This window comes from Aegilops tauschii, chromosome 7 (genome assembly GCF_002575655.3).
Source record: "Aegilops tauschii subsp. strangulata cultivar AL8/78 chromosome 7, Aet v6.0, whole genome shotgun sequence".
In the NCBI taxonomy this organism is placed as follows: domain Eukaryota; kingdom Viridiplantae; phylum Streptophyta; class Magnoliopsida; order Poales; family Poaceae; genus Aegilops; species Aegilops tauschii.
In genome coordinates, this window is record NC_053041.3 from 314,697,054 (window position 1) to 314,713,954 (window position 16,901).

Below are 16,901 nucleotides of genomic sequence, written 5' to 3' on the forward strand. Positions count from 1 at the left end.
TAAAGTTGCATAGTAGACATCAAGCTTTTTTCTCGGGCCATTGTCGGGGAGGTGAGTGCTTGAAGGTATATCTTTAGATCTTGCGATTAAATCTTTTATTTTATTATATTATCACTAGTTTGGTTTATTGAATAAAACTCTAAAGAAAGTGGAATTGAGGTTGCCTCATATTATTCATCTTTATAATGTATTTCTTGAAAATGATGGATCCAAAAATGGTGCTCAATTGTTAGAAGAAGAATTCAATGAAATGTTTGGCATAAAGCCTTTGAATGATAACCATGATTGCAATTTTGTCAGTATGAATTCTATAAATATACAAAACACTAATGGTGATTGCACTAGTCATAACAAAAATCTTTCTTATAAGCATGTCAATTTTTGTGGAGTGCATAAAGTTTGTGAAGACATGCCTTATAGGGGTGATAGATTTTGTAAGAAGCATAAACATGATAAAACCAATAGGTGGCTTAAAATGAATTTTCTACAAAATTGTGCTCTCTACATCCCATCACTTGTGAACTTTGCAATGAAGTTTGTCATCTCAATTCCAAACGAATTTTTTTCATGATCGAATTGTATCCAAATATAGTAATAACTTGATCATCCTTGAACTTTATAATGAACTTTGTTTGTTTTTGGGGTGTGAATAATTTTCACATAAAATAGTTGGTTTGAAGCATTCATATTCACGGACCATGCTGAAACTAGTCTTAAAGAAATCTATATGTTTTTTGTGGTAAATTGGAATGAAAATGCTTATATTGCCAACTATAGGAAGACGGGAAAACCAATAGAATATAAAAGGAATACTAATTAAAGGGTAAAGGTTTCCACTTTCCCTCCTATTTTCTCTCGTGCTGAAACAGGTGACGAGAAGGAGCTCCCTATTCAACCAATCTCATCAATAAGAAGCTTGGAAAAATTGATTAACCCCACACATGATGTGGTGAAGAAGAAGAAAAGAAGAAAGAGTAGAGGTAAAAAGGCATCCTTCCCAAGTGATGTTGCTCCTATTATTGTTGTGCTTCATGGGAATGAATCAAAAATAATTGTGGAAGATGATATACTTGATGATGATATTGCTTCTTTGTCTTATGGCAAAATATCCGAAGGAACTATTGAGGATGATTTTGGTATGCCTATTACTCATTGTGATTATTATGATTGGGAAAATAATGATACTTCTTATAATCTTGATGATAATAATTGTTATACTATTGGTGCTATTCATATTACTAATGATGAGAGTGATTATGCTTATGGTATGCCAAGTCACAAGCTTGGGGATGCTATGTTTGATGAGAATGACATGTTTGAGAATTATTTGCTGCAATTAATGTTTGTCCCTAGCTTGGGGGTGCTATGCTTAATGAATATGATCTTTTTAGCCCCCCCTACTGTGAATGATGAAATTTGTTATGATGATTGCATGCCTCCTATTTATGATAATAGCAATATTTATGAAAGTGGGTTTGGAAGAGTCTGAACTTTAGATAATAATTATCCCGCTAATTTGGATGGTGTTGAATCTTATTATAAATATAAAAGTGAATTTGGTGAGGTCATGACTTTATTTAGTAATGATTCCACTATTTCGGAAGAGGTTTCAAATTATTATGATCAGAACAAAGTTGCCAGTTATGCTGATTATTGTGATGATACTTATGTTATAAAAAGTAGTGATAATTATTGTCATAATTTTGAATATCCTTTTACTGAACATTACTCTTTTAATGTGGAAACAATTTATAGTATTCGAGTTTCATATGATGCTCCCACTATTACTGATGAGAATAAATTTGCTTATGTGGAGGGTAATAAAATGTTTATGCATGTGGATCATGAAAAGAATTGTTTATGTGATAGCTATATTGTTGAATTCATTCATTATGCTACTAAATATTATTATGATAGAGGAACATATGCTTGTAGGTATTGCAATAATATCAAATTTCCTCTCTATGTGTTGAAAATCTTAAGTTTTGCCTGTTTTGCCTTCCTATGCTAGTTGATTCTTGCTCCCATAAATTGTTTGCTCACAAAATCCCTATGCATAGGAAGTGGGTTAGGCTTAAATGTGCTAGTCATATGCTTCATGATGCTCCCCTTATGTTTCAATTCTTATCTTTTATGTGAGCATCGTTGAAATCATCATGCCAAGCTAAAAAGACATTAAAGAAAAATGTTTGTTGGGAGACAACCCAATGCTTATACCTACAACTTTTTGTGTGTTCACATAATTAATGTACTTTAGTACTTATGTTTTATAACTTCTGTTTCAATAATGTACCAAATAAAGCCTTTGGGATAGAGTGGATGATAGTTGACTTGATTCTGTGCAAAAACAGAAACTTTTGTGCCCAGTAACAAAATTCTTTAAATCCCTAGAGTGACGAAAAATTCTGATTTTATACACATGATTTATATACAAATTTCCTACGCTGTCCTAAGTTTTCAAAAAAATTGGATCCACAGAAGTATGGTGATTGTTCAGATCATTGCAGACTGTTCTGTTTTTGATAGATTCTGTTTTCAATGCATAGTTTGCTTGTTTTCCAGTTTCTATGGCTTATATTGGTCAATATAAATTGTAGGGTACAGTAGGCATTGTGTGGGAACAATTATGAACCTTGTATTGATAGTACCAAAGTGAATGATATTTTATTTATCGTACTAACCTATCTCACAAAGTTCCGTTAAGTTTTGTGTGATTGAAGTTTTCAAGTTTTGCGTGAGATATCGATATGAGGAGAATAAGGAGTGGAAAGAGCCTAAGATTGGGTTTGACCAAGGCACCCCAAGTTAAAATTCATGGAAGACCCAAGCAACTAAGCTTGGGGATGCCCCGGAAGGCATCCCCTCATTCGTCTTCAACATTATCGATAACCTCACTTGGAGCTATATTTTTATTCGTCACATAATATGTGTTTTGCTTGGAGCATCATTCTATTTTGTTGAGGATTTGATTGCTGTTATTTAGAATAATTTTTTGTATATCTCATTTTAATAAATTTTCAATTATAGCCTTTACCATGCTTATTTTGCAAGTCTGTATGTTGCTGTTTAAAAACAGAAAGTTTTTTATTATTGTCTGAATTCTTCAGGAAAGTCAGAACAGGATAAAATCTTGAAATTTTTACACGGTGAACTATGATAAATGTTCTACATTTTGGTAAATTTTCAGAATTTTTGAAGTTGAATAAGTATGAATCCTTCTTCATCCTTTATAGATTGTTCTGTTTAGACAAATTGCTGTTATGTTTGCACTGTTTGCATATGTTTGCTTGTTTAATGATCCAATTTAAGGATAGGAGTATTAAATATGTAGAGGCATTTGTTATGACATGTCAAATAAAATTTTAGTTGTTTTCTACAGTAGAGAATGATAATGTTTTGCATTGATTTATACTAACTTATCTCATGAGTTCTTGCTGAGTTTTGTCTGGGTGAAGTTTTTGAGATTTCCGGAAACCGTGATATTAGAGGGATTAAGGAGACACAAGAGCTCAATATTGGGGATGCATAAGGAATTCCAAGAAAATATTCCAACAAGTCACAAGCATCTAAGCTTGGGGATGCCCCGGTAACCATCCCACATTTCTTCTTCAACAACTATCAGTTAGTCTCGGTTGAGCCTAAGTTTTTGCTTCTTCACATGAGATGTGCTATTCTTGGAATGTCATTCTATTTTGTTTTGTTTGAATAAAATACTTAGATATGAAAAAATTTAAAGGAGGGAGAGTCCTCACTTAGCTACTTAATTGTTTGACTACTCATTGATCTTAACATATATCTTTTGGAGTAGTTTGTCATTTATTCTTATGCTTCACTTATATCCTAAGAGTGAACTGTTGAATGAATTGAATATCATAAAGTTGAAATTGTATGTGCTTCATATACTTGTCTCTTGTCTAGTAGTAGTTTCACATTGGTTTTATAAAGTAAAATATATTGAAGTTTGACAATCACATTATTGGTCATACAAGCAATTCATAAATGATTAGTATATGGAAGAGAACTTTCACATATAAATATATTATCTTGGACCTTTTATGACTGTGAATACTAATTAATTATTTTCACAGTTGAGCAAATTAGTTGAAGTTGGACAAGGAAGACAACGTAATGAGTTACGTTTGGGTATATTTGCATAGAAGTTATATTGTTATGGATCTTCCAACATGTGGTGCTTGTTCAGAATCTTCTGCTAGCCAAAATTTATGTACTATGCCGGAATACTGCTTGTGCATACAAAATCCTTGAGCGAAGTTTCTTCCATGAGTGTCCACCATACCTACCTATATAAGGTATTACCCTGCCGTTCCCAGTAAATTTGCATGTGCCATCTCTAAATATTCAAATAAACATATGTTGTGTGTGCCTGTACCGCTCATGAAGTGACAGGGGTGGTTAGTATCTTCAATGCTAAGCGGGTTATTCTCACGATGGGTGTTTATTCACTTGTCATTGCACGAGAGAGGCTGGTAATTGGGATGCCCAGTCCCATGATCAAAACGAAAAATAATGAAACAAACTCCCCCAAAAAGTTGATTGTATGGAGGGCATCCGAGGATTCGGCTAGATATGGCTTTTGTTTGAATGGTCGAGGGGGAGTAAACTTTACCTCTCCGATTGGGAACCTCCGATAATGTGTTTAGCATGGAAGATATTGAGAACTCTCGGTCGTGACGTTGGCAGGAAAAGTACACCACTCAAAATGTATGCATCTCTGTTTTAAGCAATGAACTCTCTCACCTCTGCAAATCCATGCTTCCCTCTACGAAGGGCTTATCTTACTTTTTATGTTAATTTTTTTGTTGAGTCAATATCTTATTCCAACCTATTCTTTAGTTGGCAAGCATCATGTGGTGGGGAAAGATCCAGGCACATATGTCCATTCAAATATATTTGATCATTAATTATTATTGTTAACAATTATCTTTATGATAAATGAGTTGGGAGGCAAAACATTAAGGCCCTATCGTTCTTTCTCTTTGATGGATGCTATTTGTTCTAAAATATGCTTTGAGTATTAGCAATCATAAAAGACTATATGATGATTGAGTATGTGGATCTCTTACTTAGACTTTGTTGAAAGTAATATGCATTGAAATTGTTTGGTGACTAAGTGCATAGGTTGTTAAGTTTCAAGAGAGTGCATTCTTTGAACCATAACATGTGAATTGATTTCTACATTATCATGGTGAGTTTTATGAGATGAGCTACTGGTTATGATAGACAATGATGCTAGGAAAAGTGATTGAAATTATGAATGATCAAACTTATACACGATGCTACAATTCACACTTCATAAATTATTTCTTTTATCATTTACCTACTCGAGGACAAGTGGAATTAAGCTTGGGGATGTTGTACGTCTCCAACATATCTATAATTTATGAAGTATTCATGCCATGTTTACAATAATTTCATATGGTTTTTTGCACTTTTATGTAACTTTTATACGATTTTCATGGACTAACATATTGACCTAGTGGGGTGCCATTTGTTGTTTTCTACTTCTTTTTGGTTTTCCAGAAAATCCTTATCAAATGAAGACCAAATGCAGCAAAACTTTTTGACAATATTTTTAGAAGGAAAGGGAACCAGGAAGCTTCGAGGGAGTACCAGAAGAACCACAGGGGCCCTCACGAGGCACCTGGGCGTGCCCAAGTACCTCGTCGCCCCCCTGTGGCACCTCTTCACGTGATTCAAACTTTGAAAATTCCTATAAATACCAAAACCCCCGAAGTTAACGTAGAACTTTGACTCCGCCGTCGCAAGCCTCTGTACCAAAGAGATCCCATCTGGAGCCCTATCCTGACACCCTACCGGAGGGGGAAATCATCACTGAATGCCATATTCATTATCCCGGATGTCACCATGATGAGGAGGGAGTAGTTCACCCTCGGGTCTAAGGGTATGTACTAGTAGCTATATCTTTGATCTCTCTCTCGCTTGTGTTCTTGATTTGGCACGATCTTGATGTACCACCAGCTTTGTTAATATAGTTGGATCATATGGTGTTTCTCCCTCTCCATCTTGTTGTGATGAATTGATTTTTTACCTTTGAGGTTTCACTATTATTGGATTGAATACTTTTTGGATTTGAGAACACTTGATGTATGTCTTTCATGTGGATACCGAATTGTGACAATGGGGTGTTCCATTGATTCACTTGATATATGTTTTGGCAATCAACTGGTGGATTCCCGTGGTAACATTGGGGTAATCTAGGCATAGAGGTTGATGCACATTTTCTTCCTTCTTTCTCCGGTAGAAACCAAGGGGCACTCTTTGAAGTTCTTTGTGTTGGATAGAATATTACGAATCTTAAGTTGTTTTATGCATATCGAATAATCAACTCCCGGATACTTGTGGCGACACTAGAGTATCTAGGTGACATTAGAGTTGCTTAATGCGTATCATATGGTCTTATTTTAGTAAGAACTCTAGGGCTGTTCGTGACACTTATAGGGATGGCACAATAGATTGATCGGAAAAGAAAAAATTTAGTTTGCTACTGTCCTACAAAACTCTGTGCTTGGAGGCCCAACACAAGTCTACAAGAATAAAGTTGCGTATTAGAAGGAGAAACCAACTCGAGGCCATGACAAGGAGGAAGATGAAGACGAGGACGAGGACAAAGAGGAGTCCAATGAATAATAGTTCCAGAAAGCAACTGAAGCCATGTGCATTTATGGAGGTGCATCTTTACACTGCTCTCGCCGCTAAATCAAGCAATAGGCGCGCGAGATCAATGCAACGGAACCGGCGATAGAGGCGCAGAAGCCGCTCAAGTGGTCACACACGCCTACCATCTGCCAAGGACCACCCTGATCACACAACTTCGGTCAGGTGTTTGCCATTGTTTGTTTCTGCTACTTCTTGAGCTTGCGTTGGTTTTTCCCTTGAAGAGGAAAGGGTGATGCAGCAAAGGAGAGATAAGTATTTCCCTCAGTTAAGAACCAAGGTATCAATCCAGTAGGAGATACACGCAAGTCTCCAATCTATGCACCTGCACAAACAATCAAACACTTGCACCCAACGCGATAAAGGGGTTGTCAATCCCTTCACGATCACTTGCAAGGATGAGATTTGATAGAGATAGATATAAAAGATTACTAAAACGTAAAACAAAATAAAAGTAAATAAATTGCAACAAGGTATTTTTGGTTTTTTGGTTTATAGATCTGAAAATATATGATGGAAAATAGACCCGGGGGCCATAGGTTTCACTAGAGGCTTCTCTCTTGAAGGAAAATAATACGATGGGTGAACAAATTACCGTCGAGCAATTGATAGAAAAGTGCAAAGTTATGACGATATCCAAGGCAATGATGATGAATATAGGCATCACGTCCATGTCAAGTAGACCGACTCCTGCCTGCATCTCCTACTATTACTCCACACATCGACCGCTATCCAACATGCATCTAGAGTATTAAGTTCATAAAAACGGAGTAACGCCTTAAGTAAGATGACATGATGTAGAGGGATAAACTCAAGCAATATGATGAAAACCCCATCTTTTTACCCTTGATGGCAACAGTACAGTACGTGCCTCGCTACCCCTACTTTGTCACTGGATGAGGACACCGCAAGATTGAACCCAAAACTAAGCACCTCTCACATTACAAGAAAACCAATCTAGTTGGCCAAACCAAACCGATAATTCAAAGAGAAATACAAAGATACCAAATCATGCATATAAGAATTCAAAGAAGATTCAAATAATATTCATAGATAATCTGACCATAAATTCACAATTCATCGGATCTCGACAAACAAACCGCAAAAGAATATTACATCGGATAGAAGTCCAAGAACATCGAGGAGAACATTGTATTGAAGATCTCAGAGAGAGAAGAAGCCATCTAGCTACTAGCTATGGACCCGTAGGCCTGTGGTACTCACGCTTCATCAGTAGGGTAATAGAGTTGACGTAGATGCCCTCCGTGATCGAATCCCCCTCCGGCAAGATGCCAGAAAAGGCCCCAAGAGGGATCTCATGGAAACAGAGACTTGCGGTGGCGGATAAGTATTTTGGTGGATGCTTCTGTTGGTTTGGGAATATTTCTGAATTTATAGGCGAAGAATTAGGGTTAGAGGAGCTTCGAGGGGGGCCACTAGCCAGGGAGGCGCCCCCTCCCCTAGGGCGCGCCCTGAGGGCTTGTGAAGCCCTCGGGACTCTTCTGCCTTCCTCTCCAGGTCCTAGATGTGTCTTCTAGTCCAAGAAAAATCATTGTAAAGTTTTATTCCGTTTGGACTCCGTTTGATATTCCTTTTCTGTAAAACTCAAAAACAAGGAAAATAACAGAAACTGGCACTAGGCTCTGGGTTAATAAGTTAGTCCCAAAAATAATGTAAAATAGCATAATAATGCATATAAAACATCCAAAACAGATAATATAATAGCATGGAACAATAAAAAATTATAAATACATTGGAGACGTATCAAGCATCCCCAAGCTTAATTCCTACTCGTCCTCGAGTAGGTAAATGGTAAAAATAGAATTTTTTATGTGGAATGCTACCTAACATATTTATCCATGTAATTTTCTTTATTGTGGCATAAATATTCAGATCCATTAGGTTGAAAACAAAAGTTTAATATTGACATAAAAACAATAATACTTCAAGCATACTAATAAATAGGGATGGCACCCGCCGGGTTTGGGTACGGGTGGAGTTACCCCATACCCTTACCCATCCCCTTTGAGCTTACCCATCACCCGTACCCATACCCGCCAACGGGTACAATTTTTCCCCATACCCATCACCCTGCAGGGTAAATGGGTACCCACGGGTAAAAATACCCATGTGTGCAGATATCAACTTGTGCAAGAAATAAGCATAAACGACAACATATCAACATAATTTATAGACATCAGCACATCATAACAACATCACATACTTATAAACAACAACACATCATAAACGACATCACATTCTTATAAAAAAACAGCACTTACTCGTAACAGCAACATATCATAAACAAAAATACATTCCCATAAAGAACATCACTTATTCGTAGGCATCAACATATAGTCATTTATTTTATGTTCACAAAATCACGACAAAGTTTGCAGGTAATTTGACCGTACATAAGGCCACAAAATGAGCATCCCAATAAAGTTTCGACATTGTAACTAGTTCAAATAAAATAAACTCGACCAATCCGATAGTAGCATAACGAAGACCTTGGTGCAATAAGTCTTCAATCTTGAGCATAACTTGTGGAGTACATGTCTCTACATCTCAAAGGGCCAAGTCCTGGTTGGAAACGTGAATATAGTTATTTTTTAGAATTTTTCTTGTAGCATATGCACTCAAATACTCAATTGGCAAAGGAAATGTGTTGGTGAATACTAACATGCATCCCCTCTTGATTGTCTTGAAGGCAAGTCCAAAAGCTAGCATCTCCTTTATGAACATCTAGAACAAACAATTTGTAGAGATGATAAAATAATGATTAGCAATAGTTAAATAACGGGTAAGTTTGAACAAAATACATTATTTGCTCACCTTTGCATTTGTTTCTAAGCAAATTTTAGGAGCACATCAAAACTTCCACCATATTAGGAGTTAGGCGGCTCCTATGCTCTTATACTAAGTATTCTGCCACTTGTGCTAAATGCCGACTCTAAAGCAACTGTTGTCACGGGAATGGCAAATATATCTCTGGCAACCTTCCTTAATGTTGGATATCTTGTTCCAGCTACTTTCCACCAATCCAACACACTAAATACTTCTGTGTACGGCACTAGGCCATCTGTCAAGTACATATCTATTTCACCTTGTAGCCGAGCTGCTGCAGGACTTTGCTTGGCAAGAATGTCATTGAAAATGTTCATGATGGCTGGAGCTTTCATTGAAGAAATCAATTCTTCACATGGTTTATATTCATCTATTTCCACTTCATACTCCTCTATCAGTGAATGTAGTCTAGCTACTAATGCATCAACCAACTCCACACACTCATAAGAAGATGGCTCAATGCCATGAAGCATGGCAAAGCAAGCAGTCAACATATGCCTCTTGTACTGAGGATCAAGAAGTGTAGCCTTCCCCATTAGATCTTGAATGTCCGTCCAATACTTATCAAATTTAGTAGTCATTTCCACAGAGAGTTTTTTGATAATTAGGTTGCTACAAGTGGCAAACTATCTCACTTTCATTTTAATCTCACAGATTCTACGGAAGTAAACATTAGCAGTCACATAATTAGTTCCGGAGAACAACTTTGTTATCTCATAGAATAAGCCAAGTCTCTCCACCATCTGTGCAGCAAACTCCCATTCTTTATCACTAGGTAAATGCTCATATTGTTTGTCAACTTGTTTTGCACGTTCAAAAACAACTCTGTATGGTAAAGCTACTTCTAGCATCATGAAAGTGGGGTTCCACCTAGTTTTGCAATCAAGAATCAACTTTCTTGTTATTTTATTTTTTTTTAACTTAGCCATCTCCTCAAATTTCTCTATCCTTTTTCCTCTTGCTGACCAATATGCCACACTTTCCCTAATGTTTTCTATAGCTGACTTCATAACATCCAATCCATCCTTAACTATGAGATTTAAGATGTGTGCACTACAATGCATATGCAGCAGAGTACCTTCCAAAGGGAGGTTCTCCTTCCCTATCTTCCCCACAATCATCTCAATTGCCTTGTCATTGGTGGAGCAGTTATCCACACTCACTGTCATCAGTTTTTCATCAATATTCCATTGAAACAGGGAATCATAGAGCACCTCACATATCACTTCAGTTGTATGAGGTGCTGGAACATATACAAACCTACAGTATTCAGCAACATATAGTCATAAATAACAGCACATAATAAAAAACAACACCTATAAGCAGCAACACTTCATAGACAGCAACACATACTAAACAGCAACACTTCGTAAGCAGCAACACATCATAAATAGCAGCACATCATAAACAACAGTATATGATCAGCAACACATACTATACAGCAGCACATAGTAGTACCTCATGATAACGTTCCGAAGCTTCCAAGATTCATCAATGAAATGAGCTGTAATGGCCATATATCCCTTCTTTTGGTGGTCCACAGTCACATATCTGTAGTGATAGCAACCCTAGATTGGTTCATAGTCATATAATCAATTGCCTTCTTACTTTCTTGGTTATAATCTTCCTCAATATCTTGCCTAAAAGACAAAAGAATAGGATACCATATGTTACCTCTTCATTGCATAGAACAAGATAAACAGAAAGAAATCAAATAAACCCACGGCAAACTATACCTAATAGTATTTTGTCAGGACCCCGATCCTAAGTCACACCGATCTAGCATGTAACACATCATATCACTTTGCGGCCTCACGCACGGTATTCCCGCGGGTGCCACGTTACCATGCCCGGGACCGTTTGCGCCTTTTGGCTCACGTATATGATTGCGTCGCTAGCATCCATATGATAAAGAACCCGGGCCGACATGACTAGTCGTAAACCCAAAGTGGCACTAACTTACAGCGACAGGCATACATGACCCAGCAACAAGCGTGTCGGTCATCAGCGAGTGAATCCGGCCTGTAGCAGCTGGGCTAACAGGAGTCCGGAGAATCCGGGCTGTAGCAGGCTAACAGGACTACGTAGACATTGCGTGAGATTTCCCCGAAGGGACAGACACAGGAACGAAGAAGGACACATGCCGGCCAGCCTAAGTGTTCCGGAGTAGTAGCAAGCTACCATGGCTCAGTGGAAGCACTAGGAGACATTTCCCGGTAAGAGAGGCTACCAAGGATAAACAACTAGGTTGTTGGATCCCACACATACCAAGCATTTCAAATCATACACACAATATGCTCGATATGTGCAAATACAACATGGCATCACAACAAAACTCTACAACTCAAAGTATTTATTCATTAGGCTCCGAGGAGCAAAGTATTACAAACATGGTTCTCAGGACCCAACATACAGAGCATACAAGCAACAAGCGGAAGCATAAACATGTCTGAGTACAGACAACTACAAATGAAAAAGGCCGAGAAGCCTGACTATCTACAAGACCCTCCCAAGGGTACAAGATCGTAGCTGAGGTAACAAGCTAAACGTCAAAGTCCACGCAGAACTACTAGTGAGACTGAAGTCTCTCTGCAAAAACATAAATTAAGCAAACGTGAGTACAAATGTAGCCAACAAGACTTACATCAGAACTAACTAGATATGCATCGGTATCAACAAAGGGGTGGTGAAGTTTAACTGCAGCAAGCCAGCTTTGAGTGGGTGGCTATCCTAAGCTACAACTGCAAGTAACTCTTTTGAGGTGGCGCACACGAGTCCACATATTCACCATATCAATACACCACTATGGATCCGCTCTCGTCTCCCTATGAGAAGGCCATCCATAGCACTCACGCTTATCTTGCGCATTTTAGAGTATCCACTTTCACTTGTCTGTGAACTGTACAGGCAACCCAGAGGTCCTCTACCGCGGACGCGGCTATTCGCATAGATCATTTATAACCCTGCAGGGGTGTACTTCTTCACACACACTCTCGCCACTTACCGCCATGTACACAGCATATATCTCGGCAACCTTCAAGCGGAAGCCTGGTAAGGGTGTCGGCCACGACCTGACTAACCACGAAAGTCCCTAGTCCAGGTTTATCGCCTATTCAGGTTCCATCCGCAGGGAGTCCGCCCGAGTTTTCCACATACGGCCCCGAACGATGTGTGCAGGGTTCCCGAGACACCAAACGGGCGCCCGGTACATCGTGCCACGTGCCTACCGCATCACAGCCCACCCCTCGGGTCAGTGTTGCGCACGTCCTCCAGCATACTACAAACACCAGAAACTACTTGCAACTCTTGGATAGAGGACAGGGGCGGTTAATAATTCGAGAGATTCAATTAAGGATCCCAATGTGTGGTAGTAGCTGTTCATGGATCACAAACACAGAACTCAGTTCCTGAGGACGGTTTCAATGAGACAACCCACCATGTACTCCTACATGGCCTATCACCGCTACCTTTACCAAATCATGTTCACACACTTAGCTCTCAGGACATGTTCATCACATTCTAATTCATCCCCGATGAATCAGACCTGACTCAACTCTAAGTAGTAGCAGGCATGACAACAAGCATCAATGAGTAGGCACATCAGGGCTCAAACAACTCCTACTCATGCTAGTGGGTTTCATCTATTTACTGTGGCAATGACAGGTCATGCAAAGGAAAGGGGTTCAACTACCGCAACATGTAACAGTTGAATCGTTGTTGTCCTAATGCAGTAAAAGAGAGCAGGAGCGAGAGAGTGGGATTATATTGGAATGAACAAGGGCATCTTTGTTGCCTGGCACTTCTGGAGATAGTAATAGCTCTTCATCGGTGTCAACAATCACAACGTTGGAACAACGTCCACTGAGAGGGGACAAATACCGGCAAACAGAGAATGAACACAATCAATGCTATGCCATAATATGATGGATGATCATGACATGGCAATATGCTATGATTTGAGCTAATGCAGCTACCAACGATTTAAATGAAGTTGGTTTGAACACAATATTCAAATTCAAACTCCATATGTGATTATTCATTTGCCATTTAATTGGTTTGACCTGATCAGCAGGTATACATTATTCAAACATGCATGAAAAATGGTACAGACGGATAGATTGGATTTTTCTGATCATTTTTCATATATAAATTATTTCATTTCGAGTTATGGTTGATTTTCTATGATTTTTCAAAGTTTGGGCTATTTTCTGAAATTAGAATAAATCAAAAAACTGATTTATTCTAATTTCACAAAATAGCCCAAACTTTGAAAAATCATAGAAAATCAACCATAACTCCAAATGAAATAATTTATATATGAAAAATGATCAGAAAAATCCAATCTATCCATCTATACCATTACATGCATGTTTGAACAACGTATACCTGCTGGTCAGGTCAAACCAATTAAATGGCATATGAATAATCACATATGGAGTTCTCTGTTTGCATTGATTGTGTTCATTCTCTGTTTGCCGGTATTTGTCCCCTCTCAGCGGACGTTGTTCCGACGTTGTGATCGTTGACACCGATGCAGAGCTATTACTATCTTCAGAAGTGCCAGGCAAGCAAAATCCCCTTGTTCATTCCGATATAATCCCACTCTCTCGCTCCTGCTCTTTTTTTTACTGCATTAGGACAACAACGATTCAACTGTTACATGCTGCGGTAGTTGAACCCCTTTCCTTTGCATGACCTGTCATTGCCACAGTAAATAGATGAAACCCACTAGCATGAGTATGAGTTGTTTGAGCCCTGATGAGCCTACTCATTCATGCTAGTTTTCATGCCTGCTACTACTTAGAGTTGAGTCAGGTCTAGGATGAATTAGAATGTGGTGAACATGTCCTACTGTTGACAGCTAAGTGTGTGAACATGATTTGGTAAAGGTAGTGGTGAGAGGCCATGTAGGAGTACATGGTGGGTTGTCTCATTGAAACTGTCCTCAGTAACTGAGTTCTGTGTTTGTGATCCATGAATAGCTACTACCACACATTGGGATCCTTTATTGACTCTCTCGACTTATTAACCGCCCCTGTCCTCTGTCCAGGAGTTGCAAGTAGTTTCTGGTGTTTGTAGTATGCTGGAGGCCGTGCGCAGTGCTAACCCGAGGGGTGGGCTGTGATGCGGTAGGCACGTGGCACGTTGTATCGGGCGCCCGTTTGGTGTCTCAGGAACCACGCACACACCGTTCGGGGCCGTATGTGGAAACCTCGGCCGGAGTCCCTGCGGATGGAACCTTAATAGGCGATAAACCTAGACTAGGGACTTGTGTGGTTAGTCAGGTCGTGGCAGACACCCTCGCCAGGCTTCCGCTTGAAGGTTGCCGAGATACATGACGTGTACATGGCGGTAAGTGGCGAGAGTGTGTGTGAACAAGTACACCCCTGCAGGGTTATAAATGATCTATTCGAATAGCCGCGTTCATGGCAAAGGACCTCCGGGTTGCCTGTACAGTTCATAGACAAGTGAAAGTGGATAATCTAAAATGCGCAAGATAAGCGTGAGTGCTATGGATGGCCTTCTCGTAGGGAGATGGGAGCGGATCCATAGTGGTGTATTGATATGGTGAATACGTGGACTCGTGTGCGCCACCTCAAAAGAGTTACTTGCAGTCGTAGCTTAGGATAGCCACCGACTCAAAGCTGGCTTGCTGCAGTTAAACTTCACCACCCCTTTGTTGATACTGATGCATATGTAGTTAGTTCTGACGTAAGTCCTGCTGGGTACATTTGTACTCACGTTTGCTTAATTTATGTTTTTGCAGAGAGACTTCAGTCTCACTAGTAGTTCTGCGTGGACTTCAACATTTAGCTTGTTACCTCAGCTACGATCTTGTACCCTTGGGAGGGTCTTGTAGATAGTCAGGCTTCTCGGCCTTTTTCATTTGTAGTTGTTTGTACTCATACCTGTTTGTGCTTCCGCTTGTTGCTTGTATGCTTTGTATGTTGGGTCATGAGACCCATGTTTGTAATACTTGGCTCCTCGGAGCCTAATGAATAAATACTTTGAGTTGTAGAGTTTTTTTGTGATGCCATGTTGTATTTGCACATATCGAGCATATTGTGTGTATGATTTGAAATGCTTGGTATGTGTGGGATCCGACAACCTAGTTGTTTATCCTTGGTAGCCTCTCTTAATGAGAAATGTATCCTAGTGCTTCCACTGATCCATGGTAGCTTGCTACTGCTCTGGAACACTTAGGCTGGCCGGCATGTGTCCTTCTTCATTCCTGTGTCTGTCCCTTCGGGGAAATGTCACGCGGTGTCTATAGAGTCCTGTTAGCCTGCTATAGCCCGGATTCTCTGGAGTCCTGTTAGCCCAGCTTCTACAGGCCGGATTCACTCGCTGATGACCGACACGCTCGTTGCTGGTTCATGTATGCATGTCCTTGTAAGTTAGTGCCACTTTGGGTTTACGACTAGTCATGTCGGCCCGGGTTCTTTGTCATATGGATGCTAGCGACACTATCATATACGTGACCAAAAGGCGCAAACGGTACCGGGCCCGGTAAGTTGGCACCCGTGGGAATACCATGCGTGAGGCCGCAAAGTGATATGATGTGTTACATGCTAGATCGGTGTGACTTAGGATCGGGGTCCTGACATATTTCTTGTATGTGGCTTGAATAGTGGTTGAAGTGCATGAACAAACTTCCTAAAACCAGCATGGTCCACTATAGACAGTGGATACTCATGCAACACCAACATGTTACCAAGCTCTCTTCTAGCAACCTCTTGATCAAACGTATAGCTGTCCAAAAAAATGTTACCGTCCTCCTTAGCATTCATCTTCAATGATGGCTGACTCAATGTTTTGCCTCCCTTCATCTTCAACATCTTGAGAGTACAAATCTTTAGATGAGCAGCAAGATGCTTTGTGCCTGCTCTAGGTCCTGAAGCAAGTTCCTTGTGACAATAGTTACACTTTTCTTTCCATTGTCCATTCATCCTCATCTTCTTCATTTCCAACCAAACTTTAGAAGTTAGCTTCTGTTTGCCTGCTTCATTGACGTCTTCCACCTCCTCCTCCTGTCCATCTTCATCATCTGAAAGAATGACATGATATGCATCTTCATCCATTGGGGCAGATGCATCACAAGGAGCATCTACTTGGCTAGTTGAACTTGTACTACTGCAAAAGGAGCATAAATGAAAAATACATCAAATTCTTGTAGTCTTCTTAATATAATACTTGATTCTATATGTGCACTGAATGTACGATGCTCATATATGCATCATAACATCTCTACATATCATCTATATATATATGCAAAAAAGTGTATTCATCGCAGCAACTATAAATAGTTAATTTTTTGTTTGCAGCATTCTTACTTTTCAGTCGATCGATTTTATTTT

The 16,901-nt window shown here is 39.3% G+C and overlaps 1 protein-coding gene across 1 annotated transcript; it reads right to left on the minus strand.

Annotated features, from left to right (window-relative positions):
• Positions 1-9,602: 9,602 nt before the first annotated feature.
• LOC109745309 (zinc finger BED domain-containing protein RICESLEEPER 2-like) lies at positions 9,603-16,625 on the minus strand. The gene is made up of 4 exons (XM_040395897.1): positions 16,198-16,625; positions 11,002-11,094; positions 10,622-10,803; positions 9,603-10,084 (listed from the first exon to the last, which is right to left on the minus strand). Exons 1-4 carry the CDS (start codon positions 16,623-16,625, stop codon positions 9,603-9,605), a joined length of 1,185 nt encoding a protein of 394 aa, XP_040251831.1.
• Between the last annotated feature and the right edge of the window lie 276 nt (positions 16,626-16,901).

Bases quoted from the DNA above. Each gene is read 5' to 3' on its own strand.
- LOC109745309 (XM_040395897.1), bottom strand. From the start codon at position 16,625: ATGGATGAAGATGCATATCATGTCATTCTTTCAGATGATGAAGATGGA. The intron at 11,095-16,197 runs GTTTGTTCATGC...CTATCACTACAG, and splicing joins GACCATGCTGGTTTTAGGAA to ATATGTGACTGTGGACCACC. The intron at 10,085-10,621 runs GTACTCTGCTGC...CGGACATTCAAG, and splicing joins GGAGAACCTCCCTTTGGAAG to ATCTAATGGGGAAGGCTACA.